Source organism: Lagenorhynchus albirostris, chromosome 9 (genome assembly GCF_949774975.1).
Source record: "Lagenorhynchus albirostris chromosome 9, mLagAlb1.1, whole genome shotgun sequence".
Classification (NCBI taxonomy): Eukaryota; Metazoa; Chordata; class Mammalia; order Artiodactyla; family Delphinidae; genus Lagenorhynchus; species Lagenorhynchus albirostris.
The window spans coordinates 12,842,961-12,870,742 of NC_083103.1; the positions used below are offsets into that span (position 1 = coordinate 12,842,961).

General features: G+C 41.0%; 1 protein-coding gene across 8 annotated transcripts in view; it reads left to right on the top strand.

The window, feature by feature from the left end:
* The window catches only part of CELF1 (CUGBP Elav-like family member 1), a 71,876-nt gene that overhangs the window by 26,611 nt on the left and 17,483 nt on the right, over nt 1-27,782 (top strand). For 4 of the 8 annotated variants that reach the window (XM_060159160.1, XM_060159161.1, XM_060159162.1 and 1 more), the window contains exons 2-7: nt 9,938-9,978; nt 13,857-13,923; nt 15,180-15,331; nt 23,986-24,173; nt 25,906-25,988; nt 26,358-26,406. In XM_060159160.1, the coding sequence (XP_060015143.1) occupies nt 15,261-15,331; nt 23,986-24,173; nt 25,906-25,988; nt 26,358-26,406 (391 nt within the window). In that variant the 5' untranslated portion in view covers nt 9,938-9,978; nt 13,857-13,923; nt 15,180-15,260. Of the gene's footprint in view, nt 1-9,937; nt 9,979-13,856; nt 13,924-15,179; nt 15,332-23,985; nt 24,174-25,905; nt 26,007-26,080; nt 26,266-26,357; nt 26,407-27,782 lie in introns of those variants that run through there. The other 4 variants (XM_060159159.1, XM_060159165.1, XM_060159164.1 and 1 more) reach the window with 4 other exon arrangements.

Consider the following 27,782-nt stretch of genomic DNA (forward strand, 5'->3'; position numbering starts at 1 on the left):
TGGAATGATAACCTGCAATTCGATCTTAACCTCCTTCTGAGGTTAGGGAGGGGGACACAAGATATGGTGTGAGAAACAAGATTCCAGATCCCTGGCCTCTTTTGTTCTCTAGAGCCTTCAAGCAAGATACTGCAGGACTGTAGGATTTTTCTATTTAAGCTTGAAGCTGTTTTGATTCCTTTTTGAGGTACTAGGCCAAAAGCTGTATTTATAGAACTTGTTTTGACACATTATCTCACCCTGTCCTTTGCCTTCCTTACTGGAATCCGGCTAATGTTGCACTCTGCCTGGCAAGAAGGGTTGATTGAAGAAATGTACACATAGATATACAGCTGAGTGATTGAAAATACCTCCAAACTTTGTAAATAGTCCAGCTGTAATGTTTGCAGTCAGTTGAGTTGCTGGGATAATTTCAAATGGTATAATATAATTACTCAGCTCACACATGGTAGGTATACTGCTGGTTAACCTGGACATTGGCTGTTTCCACACACAAGTTTCTGGCAAAGCAGGAAAAAAAAATACAAAAACAAGGTGCTTGTTTTGTAACAGAGCTTGAGTTGGGATTTTTCTTTGTCCCTCATAATTTCAAGAGTTTTCTTTAAAAAAAAATTTCTGTAGAATAGATAGCATATCCATATGTAGACAATTCAGTCAGTATTCCACTTCTGCAACCTTGTTAGCAATTTTTTCTTTATCCTTCCAGAGATATTCTATTTATGTACAAGCCATGTGTAAACCCTTTCTTTCTTTTTTTTTGGCTGCGCCACGATGCTTGAGGGATCTTAGTTCCCCGACCAGGCATTGGACCCGGGCCCTGGCTGTGAAAGTGCTAAGTCCTAACCACTGGACCGCCAGGGAATTCCCAATCCTTTCTTATATAAATATATCCTCCTGATCAGTCCTTAGTGGTACATTGGAACTGCCTTTTTCTCTTTAATAGCTACAGAGTGTTCTATTGTGTCTCTGTACTATAGTTTATTTAACCAGCACCCAACTGATACGCATATATGTTTCCAGTTTTTGCTATTATAAACAATGTTCTTATGTATGCCCCTTTGTGTACATCAGGTGTAAGCTTATTTGAAGGCTGTATTTCTAGAACTGGAGTTGCTGAACTGCTGGATTCAAAGGGCATGTGCAGGTTTCACTATTGATAAGATATTTAAGATCATTTTTTATATTTTGCAAGTGCTATTATCAATTGAAGACTAGAAAGATCTTTTTTGTAAATTTTATTAAAGTATAGTTGATTTACAACATTGTGTTAATTTCTGCTGTACAGCAAAGTGATTCATTTATGCATATATGAATTCTTTTTCATCTTCTTTTCCATTATGGTTTATCATAGCATATTGATTATAGTTCCCTGTACTATACAGTAGTACCTTGTTTATCAGAATAGAAAAATCTTAATGCAGTGTCAGTCAGACTGCTACGCCAGGGCTTCCCTGGTGGCGCAGTGGTTGAGAGTCCGCCTGCCGATGCAGGGGACACGGGTTCGTGCCCTGGTCTGGGAAGATCCCACATGCCGCGGAGCGGCTGGGCCTGTGAGCCATGGCCGCTGAGCCTGCGTGTCCGGAGCCTGTGCTCTGCAACGGGAGAGGCCACAACAGTGAGAGGCCCGCGTACCGCAAAAGAAAACACAAAAAACTGCTACCCCAAACAATTACTGGAATGAACATATGACCTGAAAGAAAAGACCTACGGAGACTGTCCTGAAATAAGTTGAACTATCAAAACCAGCAACCATTATTGCTGGAGAAGAGGCATGTTGCCTAGGGTAGGGAGGAGTAGCCCCTCCTTTTAAAAAAAATTTTAGGGGACATGGTGATGGTAGCTGAATCTGCAAGCCAGATATATTTCTTTTACTCTCAAAATGTTAGTTCCACCCATTTATGATCTCTGCCTTAGAAAAACATTTGTGGTCCATGTCTCATTCAGTCCTTTTCCCTTAAAACTACTCAGATGGATATCATGAGACCAGTCATCAAAATCAGCCTATAGGGGGCTTCCCTGGTGGCGCAGTGGTTGAGAGTCCGCCTGCTGATGCAGTGGACATGGGTTCGTGCCCTGGTCCAGGAAGATCCCACATGCCGCGGAGCGGCTGGGCTGCTGAGCCTGCGCGTCCGGAGCCTATGCTCCGCGATGGGAGAGGCCACAACAGTGAGAGGCCCCCGTACGGCCAAAAAAAAAAAAAAAAAATCAGCCTATAAATTCCAAGTACTTGTTATGCTTAAAGTTTAATAATCACCTCAGAAAAATAAAAGCAAACGAATATTTTGAGTTCCCCTCCAAAAAAGCATTTTACAGACTGGCTTATTTTACCAAATAGAGTGCTGTGACTCCAGAAAGTAAAAATCTTACTGGCTGCTTGTGGAACCTGGGTCGCTTAGTCTGCTATCTTCACTTTAGTTCCCTCATCTGGAAAATGGGAATGAAAATGCTGAAGAATCTCCTTTGAGCACTCAGGAGAATAAAGTCATTTCCAGAAGGTTATGTATTATAGAAATGACTCTTCAGAGACATCAAGATTATAAGGTAATTTAAAAAGTAACTCTGACAGTGTTTTAGAAAAAAAAATTAGTCACATTCTGCCTACATGGTACTAACATATGGTGCAGCCCTGATGAGCTGCACAAGTGGGCTGAAATCAAAATGCATTTGGAGAGAGGAGCAGTAGTGACTCACTAGATGAGACAGATTTGGCCTTATGGCCGGGCAGTGAAACTAAGGCGGAACTGGTGGTCTTTGAACATGCCAAATTTCAGGAAATGATACATGAATATTATGGGAAATTGGAATGACTGAGGCTTTGGGTGCGGATTAGGTGCTTTGTCAGTGTCTCAATCCTTGTAGCCCTCCTCTGTATCTTTAGAACCCCCACTTCTTCCACACAGTGGGGAACCTTTGCTGCCTCTGACTTCTGTGCATGGTTCCCTGTGTCTTTGGGAGGTAGAAGCTGCTAGGCAAATATTTAACACTGATATGCCTGGAACATTGGGTTCAAACTAGAAAGATACATAGGACAGTTAGCAGTTCTTCCCGGAGAAAGCTGCACATTAGCTTAGCTACCATATGTAAATTGCTGCTGCTACATCCAGCAATTTTGTTGCCCAGGGCTGACAGTGCTGCCAAGGAAACAGGAGGAGCTAAAGACAGAATGAGATTCCTACTCCCTCCCCCTGCAATAGAGAGCTGTATGGGGAGGAGAGAGGGAATACTTAATGGGGATTTGAGAATTACTTGGAGAGTGTAGGCATTTTGGGAGGAAGTAGGAAAAGAGATTTTTTTAAAATGTATTTTGCATTCCCTGTCTGCCTCACCTGAGCACCTCCAAAATGGAATGCCTCTTAGGTGAGATGAACTCTTGTTTAGCTGTGTACATAGTCGTATGGAAAGATCATATAACTAAACAGGAGATAAGATGGCAGATCAGGGAAAGGAAGAAGAACAAAGTCCAACTCACCACCATTCAACTTTGTGAACCACTTTTTGTAGCAGTTTCAGAGGATTTAATAATTATGTTGGGGCTTACCTGGTGGTGCAGTGGTTAAGAATCCGCCTGCCAATGCAGGGGACATGGGTTAGATCCCTGGTCCGGGAAGATCCCACATGCCACGGAGTAACTAAGCCCGTGCGCCGCAAGTACTGAGCCTGCTCTCTAGAGCCCGTGAGCCACAACTTCTGAAGCCCGCGTGCCTAGAGCCTGTGCTCCACAAGAGAAGCCACCGCAGTGAGAAGCCCGCGCACTGCAATGAAGAGTAGCCTCTGCTCGTTGCAACTAGAGAAAGCCCACGCCCAGCAACGAAGACCCAACTCAGCCAAAAATAAAAATAAATAAAATAAATTTTTTAAAAAAGGAAAAAAAAAGATGGTGGCTTTGTCAGATAGGTGTTATATTTATTGTTTGTGATATACAGATAAGGAAGATATTGGCAAAGTCAGGCTTTATGCCAATTCTGACTCTTGATTCTTTTTTTTAATAGATTTATTTATTTTATTTATTTATTTTTGACTACGTTGGGTCTTCGTTGCTGCATGCGGGCTTTGTCTAGTTGCCGCGAGTGGGGGGCTACTACTCTTTGCAGTGCGAGGGCTTCTCACTGCGGTGGCTTCTCTTGTTGTGGAGCATGGGCTCTAGGCGTGTGGGCTTCAGTAGTTGTGGCATGCGGGCTCAGTAGTTGTGGCTTGCACAACTAGCCACAACTGTGGCTCTAGAGCACATGGGCTTAGTTGCTCCATGGCGTGTGGGATCTTCCCAGACCAGGGCTCGTACCCGTGTCCCTTGCATTGGCAGGCGGCTTCTTAACCACTGCGCCACCAGGGAAGCCCCCTGACTCTTGATTCTTAAATATGGGCTGCTCACAAGAAAAATGTTTATAATTGTCACATGAAGAAAGTGTTGCCGTTTTGCATAACAGTGTTAACACTACTGAACTGTACACTCAAAAATGGTTAGATAGTAAACTTTTCTCTTTTTTTTGGCCACACTGTGTGCAGCTTGTGGGATCTTAGTTTCCTGATCAGGGATCGAACCCGTGTCCCCTGCATTGGAAGTGTGGAGTCTTACCCACTGGACTGCCGGGGAAGTTCCTGTGTATTTTTTACCACATTTTTTTTTTTTTAAAGCTGGGGAAGAATTGTTGCCTCTAAAGAGAGGATGAGCATACTGGCCAGTGGCGAAGGAGATGAGGTTGAGATCTGTTTGTAATCTTCTCTCCTAGGGTCAGGAAGAGAACACACGTAGATGACTCAGTCAGTAAAGAATCAGAAGCCCCAAACTTAAGTGTGAATCATGGAAATAGTAGCCACAGAGCAAGTGTCGGAAGGGCGGGGGGAACGGTTTTTATATACCCCACAGAGGAAGTGTCGCGTTTTATCCCTGCTGACCAAGACAAATCAGAGCTAAGCCTGATGTACAGGACTCAGGCTGTTTAACATGGAACAGTTTACTACTGTGGAAGGAGATGCTCTGGGAGTGATAAGAATAGAAGAAGGGCATTTACTGTGTGTTTCAGTGTATCTGTTTAATCCACCTAATCACCCCCATTTTACAGATGAGCAGAACAGTTAGTGGTTAGTTTTTCAGTCTTGAGTCCACCTATTTGTTGCTGAACACTTTTACACATTTCATTTGATGCTCTAGTCTTTGAGTAGATTCTACTCACTATTAGTTGTGATGTGTGTGCCCAGGATCCTGAATTAGAATCTGGTAACAACTGCCATTCCCTGGCTGCAGGTTCCTAGGGAAAACAGGTAGAGTGGCTAATCCAGACAAACTCAACTGGATTTAGCACTAATCCCTGGTGGAGTTCTGCATCATGAAGAGCTTGGCTAGCTAGGATAGCTTCCAAAGTTGATCCTTTCATCTGGTTATTTGGCTTTCTAGGGTATGGGGGTGGGAGGACATGCAGTTTTCCAAAACAGTAAGCCCAACCTTCTTATTGAGCCAGCCGTATAACCGGAGGAAAAAGAAAGAAGTGAGGGCGTTGCAAACAGTCTAAAAGGTAACAAACATTTTTTAAAAGCACAATTTTCCTAAGTCATTCCTATTATTTGTCTTCTCTTCCAGTTAGAGATTTGTACAGTGGCTTGAGTGTATTCTGGGCATCCATTTGGTTCCTTTTGAGATAATGTGTATAGTTAACTCCTCTTTTACAGGTGAGGAAATTGACACTTAAGAGATGTTAATGAACTTGATCAGAGTCACATGTCTACTGAGTAACAGCAGGAAGTTTTCACTACCTTTAATCAGATCTCTCTCGGGACAGTTGAGACTTTGGACATTTACCTACTTAACAAGATTTGCCTAAGAAAAAAGGTCAGGTTCAACTTTATGGAGCTCAGCATTTTAAACGGTCTTTTCTGTGGTTTGTGTGCATGATCTTCCTTATAGATAGTTCTTAACTTGATGTTCTACAGGACCCAGACTGTTCATTGTAGAGCAACTTATTACAGTGGAAGGAGATGCTCTGGGAAAGATGTGGCTAGGAGAAGGGAGTTTACTGTGAGCTTCAGTGTATCTGTCAGGCTTTCAACCAAGGTTCCAACTGCCTGGCATTATATTCATTCCATCCAACTCCTTCATTGCCTGGATTCATGTGATCTTGAGAGTTACTTCATTGTATCTTTTCTCATCTGTAAATGGAGATAGAATAGGTAGGAGCATTAAATGTAAAGCACTGAAAACACCGCATGGCGTACAGTACTCAAAACATGTTAGCTTTTATAATTGTAGCCACTTGTTAATGACTGGACATTTCTCCCTACTTTCTGGTGATAAGGTGTGCAGATTTTAAATACCATATACCATCAATTTGAGGATGCACGCATTTATTACCATTGATGGCATCTTAAATTCCTTGATTTGTGATAACCTGTTAGATTCGAAGAGAAAAATCTGTGCAAAAAACTATTCATCTCAAAGCTGGATATAAAATCAGTGAATTATCTATTGTTTTAAATTATCCAGGCCTGTTTTCAAATTTCCCAGGAGACCTATGGTTACCCTGAGGGCCAGGAGAGGCAAACAGGTAGGATCTGCCTTGCCCCCCTCTGTCTTCAACCTGAACAGCTTCACCTTTATGTTTATGGGAAAAACACTGCATTTAAAAACATTTCAAAAATCTCTCATCTGGATAGTTCAGTTCTTCTTTAGCTCCCTGCTTTATTTATATCCAGGTATTATTGAGAGCACTTACTAACAATTGTTAGTAAGTTAGTGAGTCATGTTCATGAGGCTAGGGTCATGGGTTCAGGCCTTATGTAGGTCATTGAGAATTACTGTGCCTGTTACCAGCCTCTGTATCTGGAGTTTGGTTCAGTGCATACTATGTAAGAGCTGTTGATGGTGACTGAGTCAGTGACCATTTATCTTACTGTAAAGGACTGTGTTTTGTTATTTACTCAAGATACAGGCCAGCAGAAAACTCTGAAAAATAAGAAAGGTTCATTACCTTGCCTACACTAAGGGAGGTGTGTAGGAGATCTGAGACCTTTCCTATCAGCCCTGAGAGATGGTACTGTTCATTCACTCTTGCATCCTTGAAACATGTAAGTTCCAGGATATATTCCAAAACCAAATATAAATTATTTCCAGATTATTTATTGTGGGATAAGTGCTTTGCCTTTCAGAGTCCCCTGTACCACTGACTTGCCAAGTACAATTTTAATACATCATGGCAGGTCATGTTTGGAACATCTAAACATATCACGAGCAGACAGTCCTCCTTGTTTCCCTCCATCCTCGTCTGTTGCGTTGCTCCCCACCCCACCTAACTTTTTGGTGCTCCTTTTCCTCCCCTAACTCTTTTCACCCCTCTTTGGAACCACCTTTATGCCTCCACACATAGTGATTAAGAACATGAAGGTAAGATTAATAGAAATAGACTCTGTGGAGCTCCAGGGAATTACAGGACAAAGGTAGTTCAGGCTTCCTCACAGATCTTAATGCATTTAGTTTGGTTCCCCACAGAAATGAAAGATGTAAAAAACTCAAACCTGAAGCTTTTAGTTTCTATTTAGCTTTCCTCTCTCCCCAAAGCATTTCTGTTTTCTTACAGACAAGGCAACAAAATGTAGGAAAATTAAAACTGGAATGACAAAGCTTTTAGAGAAAATACTTGGAACTTTCCTGGTGGCGCAGTGGTTGAGAGTCCGCCCGCCAATGCAGGGGACATTGGTTTGAGCCCTGGTCCGGGAAGATCCCACATGCCGCGGAGCAACTAAGCCTGTGCTCCAGAACTCCTGAGCCTGCGTTCTGGAGCCCGTGCTCCGCAGCAAGAGAAGCCACTGCAATGAGAAGCCTGTGCACTGCAATGAAGAATAGCCCCTGCTCACCGCAACTAGAGAAAAGCCCATGCGCAGCAAGAAAGACCCAGTGCAGCCAAAAATAAAATAAATTTTAAAAAACAATAACACCATTCACTTAAAAAAAAGAAAAAGAATCCGCCTTCCAATTCAGGGGACACGAGTGCGATCTCTGGGCGAGGAACTAAGATCCCACATGCCTCAGGGCAACTAAGCCTGCATGCCCACCAACTACTGAGCCCGCGTGCCTCAATGAAAGATCCCGCATGCCGCAACTAAGACCCGATGCAGCTAAAAAAACTAAATTAAATTTTTTAAAAAAGAAAATACCTTCTTGTGTGGTGTATTAGTCTTCCCACTGTCCTCCTGCAAGTGACTAGGGCCTGTGTGGAGGAAGATGGTGTGTCCTTTTTTTGTGTGCTTAAGTTTTCTTTAAAACGTCTTCGGGTGACTTAGTAGGATGATTAATATCCTACTTATGTGTTTGTTTTTTAAATAAATAATTCACTTTCCTTTTTCTCTTGGCTATGCAACTAAGGTTGTTCCTTAGCCCCCTGTATATAGGGCCGCTATGTTCTCTGGGACCTAGATGTGTGTCCTTCATACTTTTAATATAATGGCCCTTCTTAACAACCCCAGGCCTCCCTTTTGCTCTTTGTATCCTGGAGATTCCCCAGCTAGCATGCAGTATGAGTCTGGTCTCACAGGGTCACACACTAGCAGTGTTTCTCAACTGTTTCATGCAACATATTGGGAAACATGACTCCTTGGTCTTTTATATCTTCCAGAATAAAACTAACAAGTAGACATTTAACTTGTTCTCTACCCTCCAAGGTAACAACTACTTCAGAGCCCTCTCAAGACACACTGTCTCAATAGAAGTTTATACTGCCTAGATGGTCACATTTCTCAAGAGAGATAGACCATGGGCTCTGGAGTTAGAATCCCTCATGTAGATTATTGTAGCATCTAAATTCTTAGAGTAATCCCCACCTTAAATGGTTATAATGATACAGGATTGAATGAGGTGTTGTGAACTTAGAAAATGTTAAGTTCCTTTCCACTTAATAACTTGATGATGTAGGCAGGTCCAAGAAAGTGCTTTTAGAAGTTTTTTTTTGTTAGTGTAGACTTTGCATTAAAATGGTTGGGAGCATCATTACTTCATTAGCAAAATTGAAGACCAATTAGGTCCATATGAAAAGTCAGATTAAGTACTCAAGCACCCATTTTATGTCAGTCAAGAAATGTCTTTGTGTTCACGGAGGGTAGGTAGAGTGTAGTGTCTCACAGTGAGTTCTGGTTCTAGCTTTGTCTTTGAGAATTCTTACACTTTCCAGAGTAGACTTGGTGACTTTCAGCAGTTCTCTGTAGCCAGGGCCAGGCAGAAAGTACAGTTGGCAGGAGTTGTAGATGGAAGTTTGTAGGAATTTGGGCAGCTTTTATAGAATCAATCTTGCAAGATTGTTCAATAATGTTTAAAAATGAAACAGACTGGTTTTGTGGTTCCTCTGTTTGCTTTTACCTTCAATTAACTTCCCCATCTTCCGATTTTTTGTTGGTTTCAGTGGTTCACCACTGTCCTGGGGCCACCAATATGCATTTACAAGGCAGGAACTTGGGGTTGCCTTTGAAGAGCTTTATGCCTGGCACCAGCCTATTCAGGAAGGTTGGTTTGGGGAAATATCATGGCCTCTTCACATTAACAATATGATCGTTAATTGCTAAAAGGATTATACAACCTTTAGCTTTACTGTAGTTTCCCACCCAAAAGCAGATGCTAAAAAATGATTGTTTTGGTGACCTAGCTGTGCTACAGTTCAACTTCATAAATCCTAGTCAATGTTTTGCTGTTTGTTGTGACATTTTGTGGTAAGCCTCTTCTTAAGCCTTTTAGTACTTTAGTTCTCCATTTTTAAGTTGATGGTGTTCTTAAATTAACTTTGAGATGTGAAATGTAATTTATCGTTAAGGTATTGTATACTTTAAAAATGGGAGAGGGAGAGTTTGTTTTTTATCTTCAGTCTTGGTGACAAAGGGGCTTTTCCTTGGAAAGAAGCTACATATCTGGAATTATGAGAAGTATAGGCATGGCCCACTTATTTTTCTTTCCTTGGTTTTTTAGAGTGAAGACAGTAGTCCAGAGAGGGAGGTGGAAAGCTACAGGTATGGGCTAACTGCTGGATGGGTGTGCTCTGTGGTTTTCTTTTTAACCTTCTTGCATGAGGCCTGTTTTGCAGAAGTGAAAAAATTGCCTTCAGAAAGGTGATGGATTTTTTCCTACATTATGGGATAAATTTCCTGTTCCTAGGAAGCTAGATTTTTTTTTTTCTCTTTTTGAACTCTTTCTCCTTAGCTGTTTCCCAAGGCAGGCTTATCTCCCATTTGAACTAGCTGCTGCCTAGTTCTAACAGCTGGGGCTGGGCAGAGGGTGGAGAAGGAGAGGGGAGAGGGGAGGGAGGGGAGGTATGTATATGTATGTACATCTACACACAGCAGCTGCCCAGCTAGCTTTCTTTCCCCTTTGCACTTCATAGCTGGAAGATCCCAAGTAAACAAGAACAAGGATGAGGACAGAACGTAGTGGATTTCACACAGATAATATTACCCTCCTGGAACCAGAAGTTGTTCAACATACTGATTTTTATTTATTTATTTATTTTGCGGTACGCGGGCCTCTCACTGCTGGGGCCTCTCCCGTTGCAGAGCACAGGCTCCGGACGCGCAGGCTCAGTGGCCATGGCTCACGGGCCCAGCCGCTCTGTGGCTCGTGGGATCCTTCCGGACCGGGGCACGAACCCGTGTCCCCTGCATCGGCAGGCGGACTCTCAACCACTGCGCCACCAGGGAAGCCCAACATACTGATTTTTAAATCAGCACTGGGGCCTAAATAAAGCTTAAGCTTACACTATATTTTTATCAACTAACAATTACACTTAAGTTCCAGAACTATTTTGGGACCTGAAAATATGACCTGATTTGAATGGTGGTCACAATTTGACAGGACAGTTTATTTGGTCAGGGTTAGTTAGTCCCAGAAACTCCAAGGAAGGCTCTGAGCTTAACACTTTTGCTGAGAGCACTAAGCATGGAAGAATGTCTTTCTGCTAGTCCTTTGACACTGACTGGGGAGAAGATAGTAGTGATTAAGGATAGGGAGAGGAAATGGAAAAAGATTTCAAAAAAGGTAAATTTTCTTCCCTTCAACCTTGTTCTACCTTCTCATACACCATATATGATAATTTTACAGGCAAACCAACTTGCACACAACAATTACTAAACTTAGTGCTTTTTGTCTTACAGTGGTTTTAGATTTGGAATGGAAGTTTTTTTGTTTTTTTTTTAAACTGGAAACTTTATCCAGAGAAGATATGCTTTACAATTCTTGGAGGTATCTTAACAACCTAGAATGAAACTCCTGTCACAGAATTTGGATGCATTTGCTCACAATCTGGAAATAACATAAGCCCTAGGGAAGGAGGAAGGGGGCTTTCTGCCCACATCCTATCAGCAGTCCTTAATTACTAGAAGTGGTTGAGCCTAGCCAGCAGGGCACACAAGACCAAAAAGCAAAAAATGCAGGCGGGAGGCCCAGGAACAAAATCCAACTCGCAGAGATCCTTGGTGGGCACCAGTGTTTTTCAAATTTTAATTTATTGCCAGGTTTTAAACATGGGGATTTCAAATACAAATGGAACTTTTTTTAAAATAATAATTCTATTCCTTCTTTTCTTTAAAACCCTCTCCCCCCTTTCAGGAATTTTTTCATTGTCTAGATTCTCATGGAAACTCAACAAAGATTTTTTGTTTTGTTTTAAATTATATTTAACTGTCACATTTTTGCAAAAAGTCTCCCACAAAGTGATATGTCACAGAGATAATTAGCAATTTAGGTCAGTATATTTTTGCATATGCAAGGTACTAGCTTGGGAGTTTTAGGAGACCCACTAATTACATTAGAAGTACTAAATTTTGGAAATGAAATTCAAGTCCATAAAGGTTTTAGGCTAAATTTTAAGTTATTCTGGTTGGTTATTTTCAAGTGGTATCAATTGGTTGCTTCTTTTCTACATCCCTTATGTACCATTTAACTGCCAGAAGCTCAGGGGGTGGAGGGGGGAAGCCAGTCTACTTAACTGTCTTAGGTTATGACTTTTCCCTAGGTTTTTGTACTTTTCCTTAAATAGACTAATGGTGGGGATTTTTAATGACATAGGCTCTCTTTTATAATTTAGTAGTAGGCTCTAATTTCCTCTATGCTCATATAACCAGACTTCACATTTTTGCCCTTTAAAACACATTTAGATTATTGAGATGGAAGTATAAAATCCCTTCACCTGTCACTGAATTCCCTGGTTACATCAATCAAGATAGACAGCCTGTTGTTCGCACGTACCACCTGGGCTTTTTTGCTCACCTATGCTTTACTTTGCTCTTTCACTCTTAACAAAACAAATGCTGTGATTTCTAGCATTTCTCTCTTCTAATCCAGTTTTTAAACTGTTTATTCCCTTCTGATATTCCTTTTTTTTGGCATTTTTGAATTTTATTTATTTTTTATACAGCAGGTTCTTATTAGTTATCTATTTTATACATATTAGCGTATATATGTATACACTATGTATATGTATGTATATATGTATACTCAATCTCCCAATTCATCCCACCCCTTCTGATATTCTAAATGCAGGGTGTGCTATTCTTTTGAGGGTTTCCCTTATCCTCTGATCATTTTTAATGATTTGGGTTATTAATGTTACAGCAGGCTGACTGCTCCTACCCTCACACAATTAGACTTTAAATTGTTTCCCTTAGAACAAAGTAGAGAGTATTCAAGGCAAAGAAAACTGAGACAGCCAACCAGGGACAGAAGAGAAAACCATGACTATAAATTCACAGACATGTGGTAAAAAGAGACTGAGGGAAAGTTAAGGTCTTCTTTTGCAGTGGACCCTGGGTTATAAGCCTGGAATGGTTTCTGAGCAAGAAATTTTAAAAAACAACTACTTATGGACAGTTTTCTGTGAATAACTTTTTAATTTCCGCCTAACAGCTGCATTTTTGTATTTCCATAATTGTTTTTTTATCATCACTTAACTTTGTAACCCTTTTCTAAAATTGAGTGACTTGTGATTAATTTCTGTTCTTTCTTTTCACACAAGCATGTTGAATTTAATTATACTGAAATAATTCTTGTGACCTGCCTAAAGAGAATCACCCTCCCTCATGTAATAACATTTCCATCTTGTAGGTTTTAAAAACAGTGCAGCCTTATAAATCGTAAAATGAATTTTAAAACATTACAACCTTTGGCTTGGTAAAGATTACTGTAAGGAGTGCACATCTTTCCTACACTGAGCAGTGCTCTTTTGTTATAGATGTGATTTTGATTAAAATAGAGATGTAATTAGTAGTCATGTATTTCTAGTGAATAATAAAAGCATAACAACCAGTGGCCTTCCTGAAAACTTGATTCCTTTTTAAAGGAATCCTTGAACTAAAAAATCTAATTTGGTTGTTAACTGGCCTCACAAAGTTGCACCTTAGTCTAGGTAGTTTTCTATAGGAAGAGGCTTCTGATCGACTCCAGTGTACTTAGAAACAAGGACTAGCCTAACCAGTAACTCAACCAGCCCCAGCTTGGGTTAACATCTTTTTGTCTGGCAATCAGGGCTTGGTGAACTGTGTGTACTGTGTGTCAGTTGCAGTCTCCTCTCACTTGCTGCCTGTTTTTGCTTCCTCTTTTAATAGGGTGGAAGAGAGCTCCTGTCACTTCTGTCTCTAAAGTGGTAGATCAAATGGGCAGGGTCTCTGAAAAAAGCAGAAAAGCAGCTATCTGCTATTTTAGTTCTAAATTTTGCGTGGTTATGTCTGGATATTGGACAGAAGATACAGTTTCTACCTTCCTCAGTCAGATGCAGACAGGTGTCAGCCATCGTTACACAGACTAGAACATTTAGGCCTGTGCCATGACATTACTGCCTTTCATTATTTTTTAACGTCATTCTGTATGTTTAGGAGTTCATCTGTTTACCTCTTTACAGGCTGAACATAACTTCTTTTTTTCAAAGTTCCCTGTATTGTGAACTGAGCTTGAGTGAAGTCTTTGAGGTAAGGCAACCCTAATGATAAAAATGGAAAGAAGGCCTGTGAAATTTGGGAGCCTTCAGAGATACAGTTTTAGAGTCACTGCCTAAATATTGAAATGCCACCATTTGTTGTTTGGAGGGATGTGGAGCTAAATTGAGAATGGGAGTACCACATCTGCCTTGACTGCTAAATATATCCATCTCTGCTGCTCACCCATAATAGAATTTTTATGTGCACATTCATTAATCATGGTTTTAGGAACAGTTTAAAAGAGGGCAGCCACTGAAGAGACTTAGTCTACATTCCTGTTTCCTTCCTTTAAGTGTTTGAGTATTTGTCCCTGGTAGGCCCCAGTTCTTTTTCATTATTATCACTGTGGTGGCTTTTGTTTAGTTTTCTTTTGTTTTTTGTTTCTCTAGAAAGGTCAAACTACTGAAAAAAGTGTTCCTTAGTACTTTATCAAGAGGCAGAATATACTATTCCATTTTTATTTTTCACTTTTTAAATTTTCTGGCAAATTAAGATTCAGAATTAGTAAAGAAGTTTTGCCCTGTGCTACCTAAATGAATGTCAGTGAAACAGCAATTTTTAAAGTTTTCACTGTGATGAGGAACCATTAGGTAGCATACTTTGCTCTCAAGACCATCAAGAAAGCAAGGCTGGTCCAGTGCAGGTAGTAGTATAAGAGCAGTATGTTTCTGGTGGCCAGTTCTTCAGCCAGCTTGCCTCTGGCCTGCTTCTGATGGATGGTCTGAACCATTAAATGAGTCTTCTGAGGTTAGTTTGGAACCCAAATAGTGCGTTCGTTGCTGTCTTTGGCACGTGGAAAATAAGTTCAAACCAAGGCTAACAACCCAGTTCTTTCTAAAATAACATTTTCAGACCACATGAAGTGAACTTTTTTTTTTCCCCTTTTCTTTTGCTTCAGGTAGTTTCAGGCTTTGGGGGTCCTCAAAAACTGATTCTCAGGGAGGAGTTTGGAAGATGTGAAACAAGCTTGTGTTTCTTCTGCTCTGTTAGCCACTGCTATCTTCATGGATCTGACACTATTTATCTGACAGTGCACTTAGTACTGCTTCGCCAGGGAAAATCACACAAAACAAGCCTGGCGCATCAGCACTTTCATTGTGTGCTGGGCTGAGCCTCCCTTCACATGGTCACATCCCCCTTTTAATCCAATACTCCCTTCCCCTTCCCCAGTCCTGCCTGTTTCTGTGGCACTTATTGCTGGTTTCCCTGAGCTCCTGTTTCCACTTTGTGTTTTTTGTGGGGCCCAGGAAGCTAAAGCTGTGTGTATTTGTGGATCAGACAAGTGCAGCAAGTTAATAACATTGGCTTCTGAAGGGGAGAGTGAGGTGATGGCTGCGTTTAAGTTGGATTTCCTTCCAGAAATGATGGTGGATCATTGCTCTTTGAATTCCAGTCCCGTGTAAGTATTTTTGTTGTCTCATTTTTATCATAAGTAGAGGAACTGGGCTGTTTTCTTTGTTATTTGATAAAACTGGTCCCTTTCCTTAAAAGAGGGAAGAAAAAATTGGGTGAGGAAGCCAAAGTCCACACTATTGTTATTTTTCTATTGTAGTCTGATTCTCTCTCATTACTGCTGATTTCCTCTAGCTATAAAAGTTTTGTACATAAGGATGCATTTGATATATGACCAGCAACATCAGCTCAAGTGTGCTGGCTCCAGTCCTTTTAAGCTGTAGTTTTCCCACCTGATAGATTCCAAGGTATTTTTTTAAACCATAGTTTTATTACTTTGGGTTGGGTATACAACTTCAGATAATCTTTTGGAAAGCTATTTATTTGTATGTTCGTTTATTTTTAATGATCAAATTCTTAGACTCCTATCACAGAGGACTGGTAGCTAGGGTGTATTTAGTAGTATATACAGAACGCTGTATTGACATGTAAATTAGTCCTGAACCTTGATTTCTGCACCCCTCAATCTAATTGAAAATGCAACACAGTACATGATTCTGGGGACATCAGATGTGCCCCCCCAAAGGGGGGCAGACTGGATTAATCTTGATTGGGAATTTGCCTTAATAAATTTTGAATGTGGAAATGAGAAACCTAATCAGTTTGCAGTACTACTGTTCAAGAAGTGACACTGCCATTGTATGCAGCTAAAACGCCAACATGGCTCTGAGTTATACCTATAGGGGGCCTGAATTCTGAGCTTTGTAGAAAAGAACACACTTCTAACTCTTGATTTCAGTTTCTTTAACCAGGCTTCATAGTACCTTGGAACCTAAGTAAAAGAGCCTTAGGTTATTCAAAGCCAAGAATATTAAATGGTAGACTACTCCTTAGATAACAGTAGTGCAAGTCTTTTGAGATTAGGCCTCCATGTGCAAATCAGTCTGCCCTGGGATTAGGTGTAACAGGTGTTGTAATAGCAGATTCTCAACAGTTCTTTGTGGAATAGTTTTGGGGCGGGGGGGGGCTCAAAGTTAGGTGGCTTGCTGATTTGGGATGGATCCTATGCCTTCTCTATAGTCTCCAAAATAATGGTAATTTAGTTGTGTCTTTTTATGAGAGTTCTCTTTACTGCTAAAATAAAACTTTAGCAGTAGATTATAGGTGAAATCACAATGAATCCCATCATAAAGACTTAATAAAAGTATTCCCATGTACCAGATATATGGTCCCTAGAAATAGGACTTTGTGGCTCAAATTATCTTTCACTGTAACACTTTCTCTCTATGCGTTGCAACTGCCTAGTGTTCAGTCCTTAGATACAGCATTTTTCCTCAGCCTGTTTCTCATCTTTTACAAGGTCGACCTAATTCAGTATCCCATGAAATCTGGATCATGGACCACTGTGTGAAAGTCACCTGGAGTATAAAAATGCAGGTTCTGGATCCATGTGCAGATATTCTCATGCTAGAATGGGCCCAAGAATCTATTTTAACAATGTCCCATGTGGTTTTTGTGTACACTTAAGTTAGAGAACTAATGGACTGAATACAATGCTCTTTCTGAGTACAAGTAATCAGGGAGTACACTGTTGTATTATTTTTTCCCAAGAGCTTTTACATTTGTTTTAGTCATCCAGCTTCACAAAAGCTTTGTGAGGTTAATTGGGCATAAACTATTGCCCCTGTTTTACAGATGAGAAACCCAGTTGAGAGAAGCTATACCTGACTTGACTGAGGACAGTTGGTATCAACCTTGGGCCTAAAATGCAAGTTTAATGATAGCTGCTTTATTTTTGCCCCCTAGACCTGGCTGCCTCAGGTGTCACTAAGCAGTTAACCATCAGTGCTTCTCATTATTGCAAGTCCTCTGGCCCACTCCCATGGGCACCACACACCCAAACCCCACAGAGTTGGGAAGAAGAAAGTTCTACAGAATGGTGTATGCTTGCCACCTCTTTCTTGGACTCTCAGCCCTTCTTTTCACTCAGTACTTTAGCAGTAGGCTTGATAATTATTAGTTTTCTCTCTGAAGTGATATTGCCTGGGAATATGATCTAGCAATGTATCTATTCCAAAATTTCTTTACAACAGAGAAAAATTGCTGGAGGAGCTGTGGAAGGGCTGGGAGGACCTGATCCCTAGTTCCCTTTCTTATTTATAATAATAGATATTACAGATACTTATTATTTGTAATAAATAATACTCTTCAGCTTCCACTGGTTCCTTTTACTTTGTTTGCACACTAGGTCATAGGTGTTCTGTAGGGATTGTATCTCAGACCTTTTCCTCTTAGCTTTCCCATTGCTTAAGGGGGCACTGATGTGCTTCTCTGATTCTCAGATCTTTATCTATCCCCCAGATGTCCCTTGAGTTCTATGACTTTGTTCTAAATACTGCCTTTTGGATACCTCCATCTGGAGGTCTCCCCATGTAAAAACAGTTCCCCAAACTGTCTGTACTAGAATCCAAGAGTGATCAGTAATTTCTTTTCCTCATCTCCTTTATCGATTATCTCCAAGTTGTAGTGAGTCCTGCCGCCCAAATTTCTCAACATTGCGGGAATGGTTCCTAATCTTAGGGTCTGGTTTGTGCAAGAGCCTCCTGATCTGCATATTTCCCCACTTTATTCATCCTCTAGATTATTGCCAGATGTCTTTTAAAAGACAAATCTAATCACCCCTTGTTTAAAAATCTTGGAATAAAGTTCAGGCCTATCAGTATAACATGGAAAGCCATTTCCTGGGTCTCTCCAACCTCTTTATTCTCATCAAATTTCTCTTTCTGAGTTTTAAAAAATGTTTTTATACGCCCCCCCAACTTTCTCAAGTCCTTTTCCTACCTTTCTAATGTTATCTCACTCTTCTGTCCCTTCTGAGTCCTTACCATTTCCTCATCACCCCTTAGACTTTCATACCTCCATGCTACATAGCACTTTTTCCAGCTGCTTACTCCATTCAGCTTAAATCCCTATGCACACACACCCCCTGCCCCAAATAAGTTAAACCATATTAGCCACTTTTTTCACAGAACTTTTATAAATCTGTTAAAGCATTTGTAGCATATTGTAGTTGTGTCCTTCCACTTGTTCAATGCCATTGTCTACGGGGCCGGTATTGCTCAGTCTGCTTTTATAGCCCCTATAGTGTGTAGTATCTGATACACAGCAGGAGCTTGGGAAGTACAGTTGAATGAATGATAAACCCTGTGAGGCTTTTTTCTTAATAATTAGAGATGATTACTGAGGTAAGATCTTCAGACATTATCTCTCTTCCTCAGGCAAGAAGGCTGAAAACCTTCACAAGTAGATTGTTACTGTTCTGTTGTTGAATGGTGACTTAAAAATATTGATAGCTTTTTCTAGTACCTAACACCTCAACTAACAGGAAGATCTCCCTTTATTCAAATTAAAATTCCTTCCTTCCTTCCAGCATAGATGCATCTAGTCTTGTTCCCCTAGAGAACATCTGGTAAGTAACTTAGGCCAGTGTTTCTGGGTCCTTTTCATTCTGGTGTTCTTCTGTGCTAGTTTTTCCACAGCACATTGTGAGCCAGAGGACCTGGTAGGGGTGGGTGGTGGCTGGAGATTGGGATGCAACAAGTATTTATGCCTGCTGGGGAGGTGGAGGGGTAGGTAAGTATTTGAAATTTTTCTGTCTGTATAATGAGCAAATGGAGGTCAACAAGTAATGAGAAGGGGAGAGGGAAAAAACTGAGTTATTAAAGGTTTTGGAAATGATTTTTAACCAGATGTGAAGGTAGTATTTGCCAACCCGTCTGCAAGGAACAGATACCACTCAAGCTAGCATATATGAAAGGGTTTTCTTGTAAGGACACAAGTAGACTGGACTATAATATAATCAGGAACTCTACAGCTGAAAGACCCGGAAACTCCATCTTTTTGACCCAGGGCACACGTTCTGCTCTGTCTGCATGTGCTGCTGCTTCTGTTCTTCATCTACCAGATAATTTTGGTTGCAGCACGGCTTGGCTTTGCCATCGCCCTTCCAGGCTGTCTTGACACCCCCCGCCCCAGAGCATTTTCATCCCACAAAAGAAACCCTGTACCCATGAGTAATCATTCCCTCCCTTTCTCCCTACCCCTAATCCCCATTCCTAGGCAAGCACTAACCTACTTTCTGTGTCTATAGATTTGCCTATTCATTTCACATAAATAGAATCACACAATATGTAGCCTTTTGTGATTGGTTTCTTTCACTTAGCATAATGTTTTCAAGCTTCATCTATATTGTAGCATGACTCCTATTATCTCTTGCCACTGCCCTTTCATCTTGTCAGCTTAACTCGTGCTGTCCCGAGTTGCAGCTTTTCCTCTTCCAACTTCACCACTGACTGCCTGTTTCTGTTAACCCATTCTAGACTCTGTAGAGCAGTCCTGTGCAATAGAACTTTCTGTGATGTTAAAAATATTCTTCTGGGAATTCCCTGCTGGTCCGGTGGTTAGGACTCTGGGCTTTCACTGCCGAGGGCCCGGGTTCAGTCCCTGGTCAGGGAACTAAGATCCCCATAAGCAATGTGGCTAGGAAAAAAAAAAAAAAAAAAACACTTGTGTCTCTGCTGTCCTATGCAGTAGACACTGGTCATATGTGGCTAGTGCAATCGAGAAACTGGATTTTTAAAATTAAATTTAAATAGTCACCTGTGGCTAGTGGCTATTGTCTTGCTCAGTGCAGCTATAGAGGATCTTGATTAGCCAGGCCTATCTTTCTGTTTTAAGCATAGGCCACAGTCTTAGGTTTCCAGCAAGCCAGTGAATCAGCTTGTTGGGTTAAGATCCACCTCCTGGTCTAGTCATCTGGGGCCAAGGAATGGGAAAGAAGTGGGATAGAACATTAACTCTGCCCTCTGAGCTGGGCCTGGTGCTGGGAAGTTTTGAAAGGAGAAAGAGAAGAGAGGGTTTAAGAGTTTTGAATGGAAGTGTGCTTTGAAAATAAAGTTCTTTGTTTTCTCTCCCCTGTCTCTTCCAAATTGGTTGTTTCATTTTCCTATGGCATGTTCCATCGAGAATCAGGTAGACAAGGCAGCCTCTGGTCCTGCTCTCTCATTCTTAATGATTCGCCAGTTGCTGGGTCAGAAACATAAAAAGGAGTGGGTTGGTGTCATGCCTCTCCCCTAAAATACTTGCTGCCTTCTCATCTCCCTTCTTCCCTCACTGCTGCAGGCCATGCTTTTCCTCTCTTCCATCCTACTCCCAGGTTAATAATTCACTGAAGTACTGGCAGTACTTCCACAGAAGATAAGAATTTCCACAGACTTGTCCCTTAGGAATGACAGGGACAGTATAGGTACTTCTCCAGGGGCTGCTGAATTCATTGGTTCTTGAGTGAACATAATAAATGTATGTAATTTATGATCACTGACTCTGAGGAGCTCTCCATCAATGGGGAGGTAAGGCACAAATTTGAGAATGTGTCCAGTGATACGTAGACTGAATGCCATACCCGGATGTTGTGGGATCCTTGGCATATCACACTGGGAGTCTTGTCCCCAGGTGACTCTTTTATGCAGTGGTTACTTTTAAGGACAACATGCATACTGGAAGTATGTGTGGGAGGTTCAGAATGGAAGAGCATTGTTGCTCATCTCTTCAGACACAATAACAGTTTATGAGAAAGTTTGTGACTGCTTATTACATATACATAGGTACACATGTGGTTGCTTTTCTCTTTTTTATCTCTCACTGATATTGGCACTAACTGTGTCTTCATGTGCTCCAAAGAAATACCCCATGTTTTCCTTATTCACTGATATATACCACATCTAACACAGTGCTTGGCCTGTATAAATAAGAGCTCAGTATTTATTTATTTATTTTTTGCGGTACGTGGGCCTCTCACTGCTGTGGCCTCTCCCGTTGCAGAGCACGGGCTCCAGATGCACAGGCTCAGCGGCCATGGCTCACGGGCCCAGCCGCTCTGCGGCATGTGGGATCTTCCCGGACCGGGGCACGAACCCGTGTCCCCTGCATCAGCAGGCGGACTCTCAACCACTGCGCCACCAGGGAAGCCCAAGAGCTCAGTATTAATTGGAGGAAGAAATAAGTCAGTGCATAACTCCAGTTGCATGATGTCCACTGCACCTTGAGCCTGGCCTGATCATTTGCTGTGCTCTAGAAGTGCGTCTTAAACTGGTGAATGACCATGTCCTGTCTCTCCCGCCACCCAACTTGTTAAATACAATATGATAATTTCATAGAAAAAATAATGAGGTGTAAGCTTGCATTTTGCGTATCTTTTTAATATTCGATTGAACATATTTAAAATTATGCAGTGTGATTGCTATAAAAGTTTCTAATGGTTAAGTTTGAAGATTGCCCCTGGTCCTTGGGGGATTCTTCTGGCTTTTGAATTGGTATACACGGCAGGAAAGGGTGATTCATGGAGTAGGTGGACATGAAGAAATGGAGAGGGATTTGGAGAGTAAAGAGAGAAAGGAAAGGCACTTGTCTGGAATGCTGAGTCTCCACTGAACTTTTGGGTAAATCACAATTCACATATATTGACTGTGTTTATGCTTTTGCACTAAACAGTGATATATTTAGTTTAGAAACAGCACACGAATACAGAAGGAAGGGACAAATTGAGCGCAGTTGCCTCCAGTGTAATACAAACTAATAAACTCCTGCCTCTTTTCAGAAATAACTGTCTGCTTCCTTTATAGTCAAAACATTCTAAGCACCATTTATTTGGGTTCTATGTTAACCCTCCCTAGAATAGAAATGTGATTAAACTTAGTGACATTTTAATAAAATACTAAAACTGGTAATTAAAGTTGTTGGGAATGGGTTGTAGGGAGTGACTCCCATTTTTTCACTAGTCATAAGACTTTTTTAAAAAAATTCATGGTAGAATGATTTCTGTTAGAATGTTGGGATTAAGCTTCTAGAAGCAGCCATATTATATTTGTGCAACAACTTACCATACATGGTTTTAAATTAATAAAGGAAAACCAATAAAACAATGTATTCCAAAATACTTAAAAAGGAAAAAAGAGTAGGTTCATCTTGTGACAGTCAAACAATCATAGGCGATAATATCTGCTCTTTAATTTGTGAGCCCTCTTTGTGCACAGCATTCATTTTTATCAAGGTTAGTTGCTTAAATGGGGGAATTGTTAGTTGCTTAAATGGGGGAATTGTTGAGAACTTCTTCCCATCCCACATCTGAGTAATTACTTTGAATCAGGCACCATACCAGGTGTGGCTATAAGAATGAATAGGAAATAAAACAGTTTCTGCCTTCAAGGAGCTCTCAGTCTTGGGAGAGGTAGACAGAGCCGGATTATGCCAAAATGTGTTAAATACTACAGTGAAGTTGGAAATTTAGTACTATTTGAGTCCTGATGAAATTGACGAGTTAACCTGAAAGAGTATGAGGAACCTTCACAGACGTAGCAGCAAGGGTTGATCTGTATGACATTTGTCTTAAAGCTTTTGATGTTTAGTTAGTGCTAGATTCAGCACAGGTGACATGAGAATAGCCCTGTATTCAGTTACAAGAGATTTAGGAATTTAACAGAGGTTGAACTACTGGATTCAGCATTCTCAAGGATCTTCAAATACTATTCAAAGGATAGCAGTGGTGAAAAAACTGTTGTTTTTCCTTTAAAGAAAAGTGGCATTTTATTTGGGATTGAATATTAGAACATGGCACATTGGAACATGATGATATGATGTCTGGATTTAGCAAACACTAACAAAAGTTAAACATGCTATTTGAAATTTAAGTTGTTATTGGTTTGGATACATGCTAAGAATAAGATCATGAAAGATGGTAGGAGAAGGACTTTGATTCATTTTGAGTGGAAACATTTACAGTGCAGGAGTTCCCCATGGTTCTTGGCAGTGGCAGGGGTAGGAATGAAGGTATTTAAGTAGGAGTGTTACAGGTTTGATATGGGATTGGAGGAATTTGTGGACATTATAATGATTACAGTTGATAAGGGAATTAACTGGTAAAATCTTGGAGAAATAGCAGTAAATTGGATAACTTAGACACAAAAAACCCTAGAGTGATGACATCATTGTTTTTGTTTATATAAGTCATTTGTGAAAGTTTAAGAGGCAAAGCTTTGTTTTGACTTGGGGGCTCACTCAAGAGCATCAGGATTATGCATGAGACAGCAACATCCAAAGGCTAACATTCTAGTCAGTTCTTAGCTTAGGCCTTGGAAATCGTGTGCTTCTGCTCTAACATCTACTGAAAGAAAACTTTTCACCCATCATCGTGTAGGTTGAGAATCCTGAATCTTATCCATAAGCAGTAGTTCTTTGTGATTTTATGGACATTTTAAAAAGTTTTATTAGCTATGCTTAAAAATGATTAAAATTTGCTTTAGGAACTTTACTTCTTAAGTTCTTCTGAGACTTCTCTAGATAGACAAGGAATGACTGACACTCAATTCCTTAGTTAAAGCCCAGGGTGTCGTAATCAGAATGGTGAATTTAGTTTGGGAATCTAATGGAAGGGGTGGCGTAGTGAGGGAGGACCAGGGAACTCTGGTAAATTGAATGGAAGTAGTGAAAGGAAGTAGAATTTTTTCCCCCTACTTTATCAGGAAGTAGTTGAGACCTTTAAGGAAAAGAAGATTCTCTAGGAAGCAACATGAATACATAATAGAAGTTTTATCTTATTTTACGCAGCTCAAAGAAAATGAACGGCACCCTGGACCACCCAGACCAACCGGATCTTGATGCTATCAAGATGTTTGTGGGCCAGGTTCCAAGGACCTGGTCAGAGAAGGACTTGAGGGAACTGTTTGAACAGTATGGTGCTGTCTACGAAATCAACGTCCTAAGGGATAGGAGCCAAAACCCTCCTCAGAGCAAAGGTAAAGGACTTCTGACTTTTATATGTATTTTCAATCATGTGCATGCGCTCTCTCATTGCCAGAATGCTCTTGTGGTCATATAGGGAGGGAAAAAAACCTGTCATTTTGTTGTAGCTATATCTCCAAGTCCAAACACGTTTAATGGCTTAAAAGTAAAAACTTAAGGTGACATCATGAGGATAATTTGTAAATTGGATCTTGGGCAGTCCTTTTTGAGATCTGTAAATTCAAGAGACAGACTCATGTGAGTGTCTCATTTGATCTTGAGAGTGGAATGACAAAAATAAAGTTGAAGTAAACCAACCACATAGGTTTTCTTTAGTATTTTGGCTAGAGTAAGTGGAAAGAGAAAGACTGTCCAGGTACCCGTGGGTTTCTGTTAGTGTTATAGAGGCCTTCTGGGATAGCTTAGCAACTAGGAGCAACTTGTTTGTAGGTGACCTGTTACAGCCTACAAAATGAACAGGAGGGCTTCCCTGGTGGCGCAGTGGTTGAGAGTCCGCCTGCCGATGCAGGGGACACGGGTTCGTGCCCCAGTCTGGGAAGATCCCACATGCCGCGGAGCGGCTGGGCCCGTGAGCCATGGCCGCTGAGTCTGCGCGTCCGGACGGGCAGCCATGGCCGCTGAGTGCTCCGCACGGGAGAGGCCACAACAGTGAGGGGCCCGCGTACCACAAATAAATAAATAAATAAATGAACAGGAGAAGAAAGGCAAGCTGCTTCCAGAAATACCCAGCAGAGTGGAAGTTTTATAGGCCTGATGGTAGATAAGCTGTTAGCTTTGCCCCATACCACGTAGACATACACTTGTTTTCCTAAACGACCTATTTCAGAGTAATTTTCTGTGAAAGCTGTTCTACGGTGCAGATGTATGCAGGCATGATTTTATGTTTGAAACCAGCTTAATAGCAGAGGACCTAGAAGCTGAAGAATTATTTTCTCTTTGTGGCATAGTTAACCAAAAATATAAAGTATTATAGTTTCTGAAAATGACTGTCAATATAATATGCAGTAATTTAAAATCTTAATTGCAGGGTGATTTTGAAAGAAATCTATACCATATCTTATGGGACTATGGACTATGGACAAGACATACTTGCCCCCTCCGATCCCCAGTAAATATACAGAGCACAAAATCTCCAGATCTCCTCAGTCAAGTGCCATGTGCTGTTAGACATGTGATTACATTTGATGAAAACCAAGAGTCCAAAAAAAGATATTGAGGTCCTTGCTCTTATGTCATTTTATAATTTAATAAATGATAATTATGTTTGAGGCATATGGTAGAAATTGGCTACAGTGTAAGGCTTGTTCTGAGAAAGAAAGATTTGTAGACTACAGGCTGCAGGAGTGCAAGTCCTCTGTCTGTCTCGTTTGTAGCTCAGTCTTCTTGCCCAGCACACTACCTGGTGCTGCAAGAAGGGCAGGTTGAATGGCATGGTGCTGTGACCTTTGTAAGAAAAGTCATCTTTCCCAAAGAAGTTATAAGAGCAGTTAAAGAAGAATTTCAATAAAACCAGGAGACTATAGTAATGAAGAAAATGATAGAAAATCTTCCCCCCCGCCCGGCTAGGTTTTCTCCATCTCCCTCCCTCCACCCCACCCCCACCCCAATTTTAACAAACCCAGCCCTCTCTTTTAATTTTCAATATATACCTGGAGGAGGGAGTGCTCTAGGAATTATCTGCTTTCGAAGGACTGGTTTGATTTCCTGAAGTGTTGTTTATTGCAGGGTGCTGTTTTGTTACATTTTACACCCGAAAAGCTGCATTAGAAGCTCAGAATGCTCTTCACAACATGAAGGTCCTCCCAGGGGTAAGAAAGCTCCTACTAGTAAGTGGAACTGTGGTGGTTTTGACATATGGAACATACTTATACATTTCAGGCACACACTGAAAACCATTTGGGGAAAAGGGTGACTGCCACAGGAATTGATGTAAAGGAGGACATAAAGGGAATGTTTCAAAGAAGATAGGCTGAAAGTAATTCTCTTTCAACCAAGAGAATTTTGACTTGTTGACTCACATTCTATTTTGATATTTTGTGGAGGGGAAATAATGAGGCAGGCGAGAGTTCAGAGACAACTCTTAAGGTCAGTTTTGGTATTTCCTGTAGAGTCTTCATTTATGTTTCTGAATTCCTTTGGTGTGTTCAATAGTAATATTCATGTGTTTTCCTTTTTAGATGCATCATCCTATACAGATGAAACCTGCCGACAGTGAGAAGAACAATGGTAAGCAAGTATATAAAGCCCTCCCCTTATGAGGTTTCTTCTCGTGTATTTGCTGTTCTCATGGCATTTGGATTTTATTGTGCTGTAATTAATCTTTTGAGATATAATTGACATGGTAGTTTCAGTTGTACAAAATAATGGTTCAATATTTGTATATATTGCAAAACGACACTACAGTAAGTCTAGTTAACATCTGTCACCATAAATAGTTACAAAAAATTTTTTTTCTTGTGATGAGAACTTTTAAGGTCTACTTTCTTAGCAACTTTTAAACATGCAGTACAGGGCTTCCCTGGTGGCGCAGTGGTTAAGAATCCGCCTGCTAATGCAGGGGACACGGGTTCGAGCCCTGGTCCGGGAAGATCCCACATGCCACAGCGCAGTTAAGCCCGTGTGCCACAACTGCTGAGCCTGTACTCTAGAGCCCTCGAGCCACAACTACTAAAGCCCACGTACCTGGAGCCCGTGCTCCTCAACAAGAGAAGCCACCGCAATGAGAAGCCCGCACACCGCAATGAAGAGTAGCCCCCGCTTGCCGCAACTAGAGAAAGCCCACGCGCAGCAACGAAGACCCAACACAGCCAAAAATAAATGAATAAATAAATAAGTTTATTATTTTTTATTTTTATTTTTTTTTTTGCGGTACGCGGGCCTCTCAGCGCTGTGGCCTCTCCCGTTGCGGAGCACAGGCTCCTGACGCGCAGGCTCAGCGGCCATGGCTCACGGGCCCAGCCGCTCCGCGGCATATGGGATCTTCCCGGACCCGGGCACGAACCCGTGTCCCCTGCATCGGCAGGCGGACTCTCAACCGCTGCGCCACCAGGGAAGCCCCCACTGCCCATTTTTTAATCAAGTTGTTTTTCTTTCACTGTTGAGTTCTGCAAGTTCTTTATACATTTTAGATATTAACTCCTTATCAGACACATGATTTGCAAATACTTTCTCCTATTCAGTAGGTTGCCTTTTTTTGTTGTTGACGATTTTTTGGGTTTTTTTTGCTGTACAGAAGGTTTTTAGTTTGATATAGCCCTACTTGTTTATTTTTTGCTTTTGTGGCCTTTGCTTTTGGTGTCAAATCCAAAAAAATCATCGCCAAGACCCATGCGAAGGAGCTTACCAAGCCTTATGGTGTCAGGTCTTGCATTCAGTTAATCCATTACTTACTCATAATTAATGCATTTTGAGTTAACTTTTGTTTATGGTGCAAGGTAGTGAATCAGTGCTGTAAATAATCTGTCATCTAACTTGTCTGTCCTTTTCTTTAAAATAAGTATGGCAAATAAGTCAGATAGAGTTGACAGGGAAATATTACATGAACATTTTAGAGTGAACTGGAATGCCTTTGATCAACGTAATTTCTTTTGAACTGGAGTGAA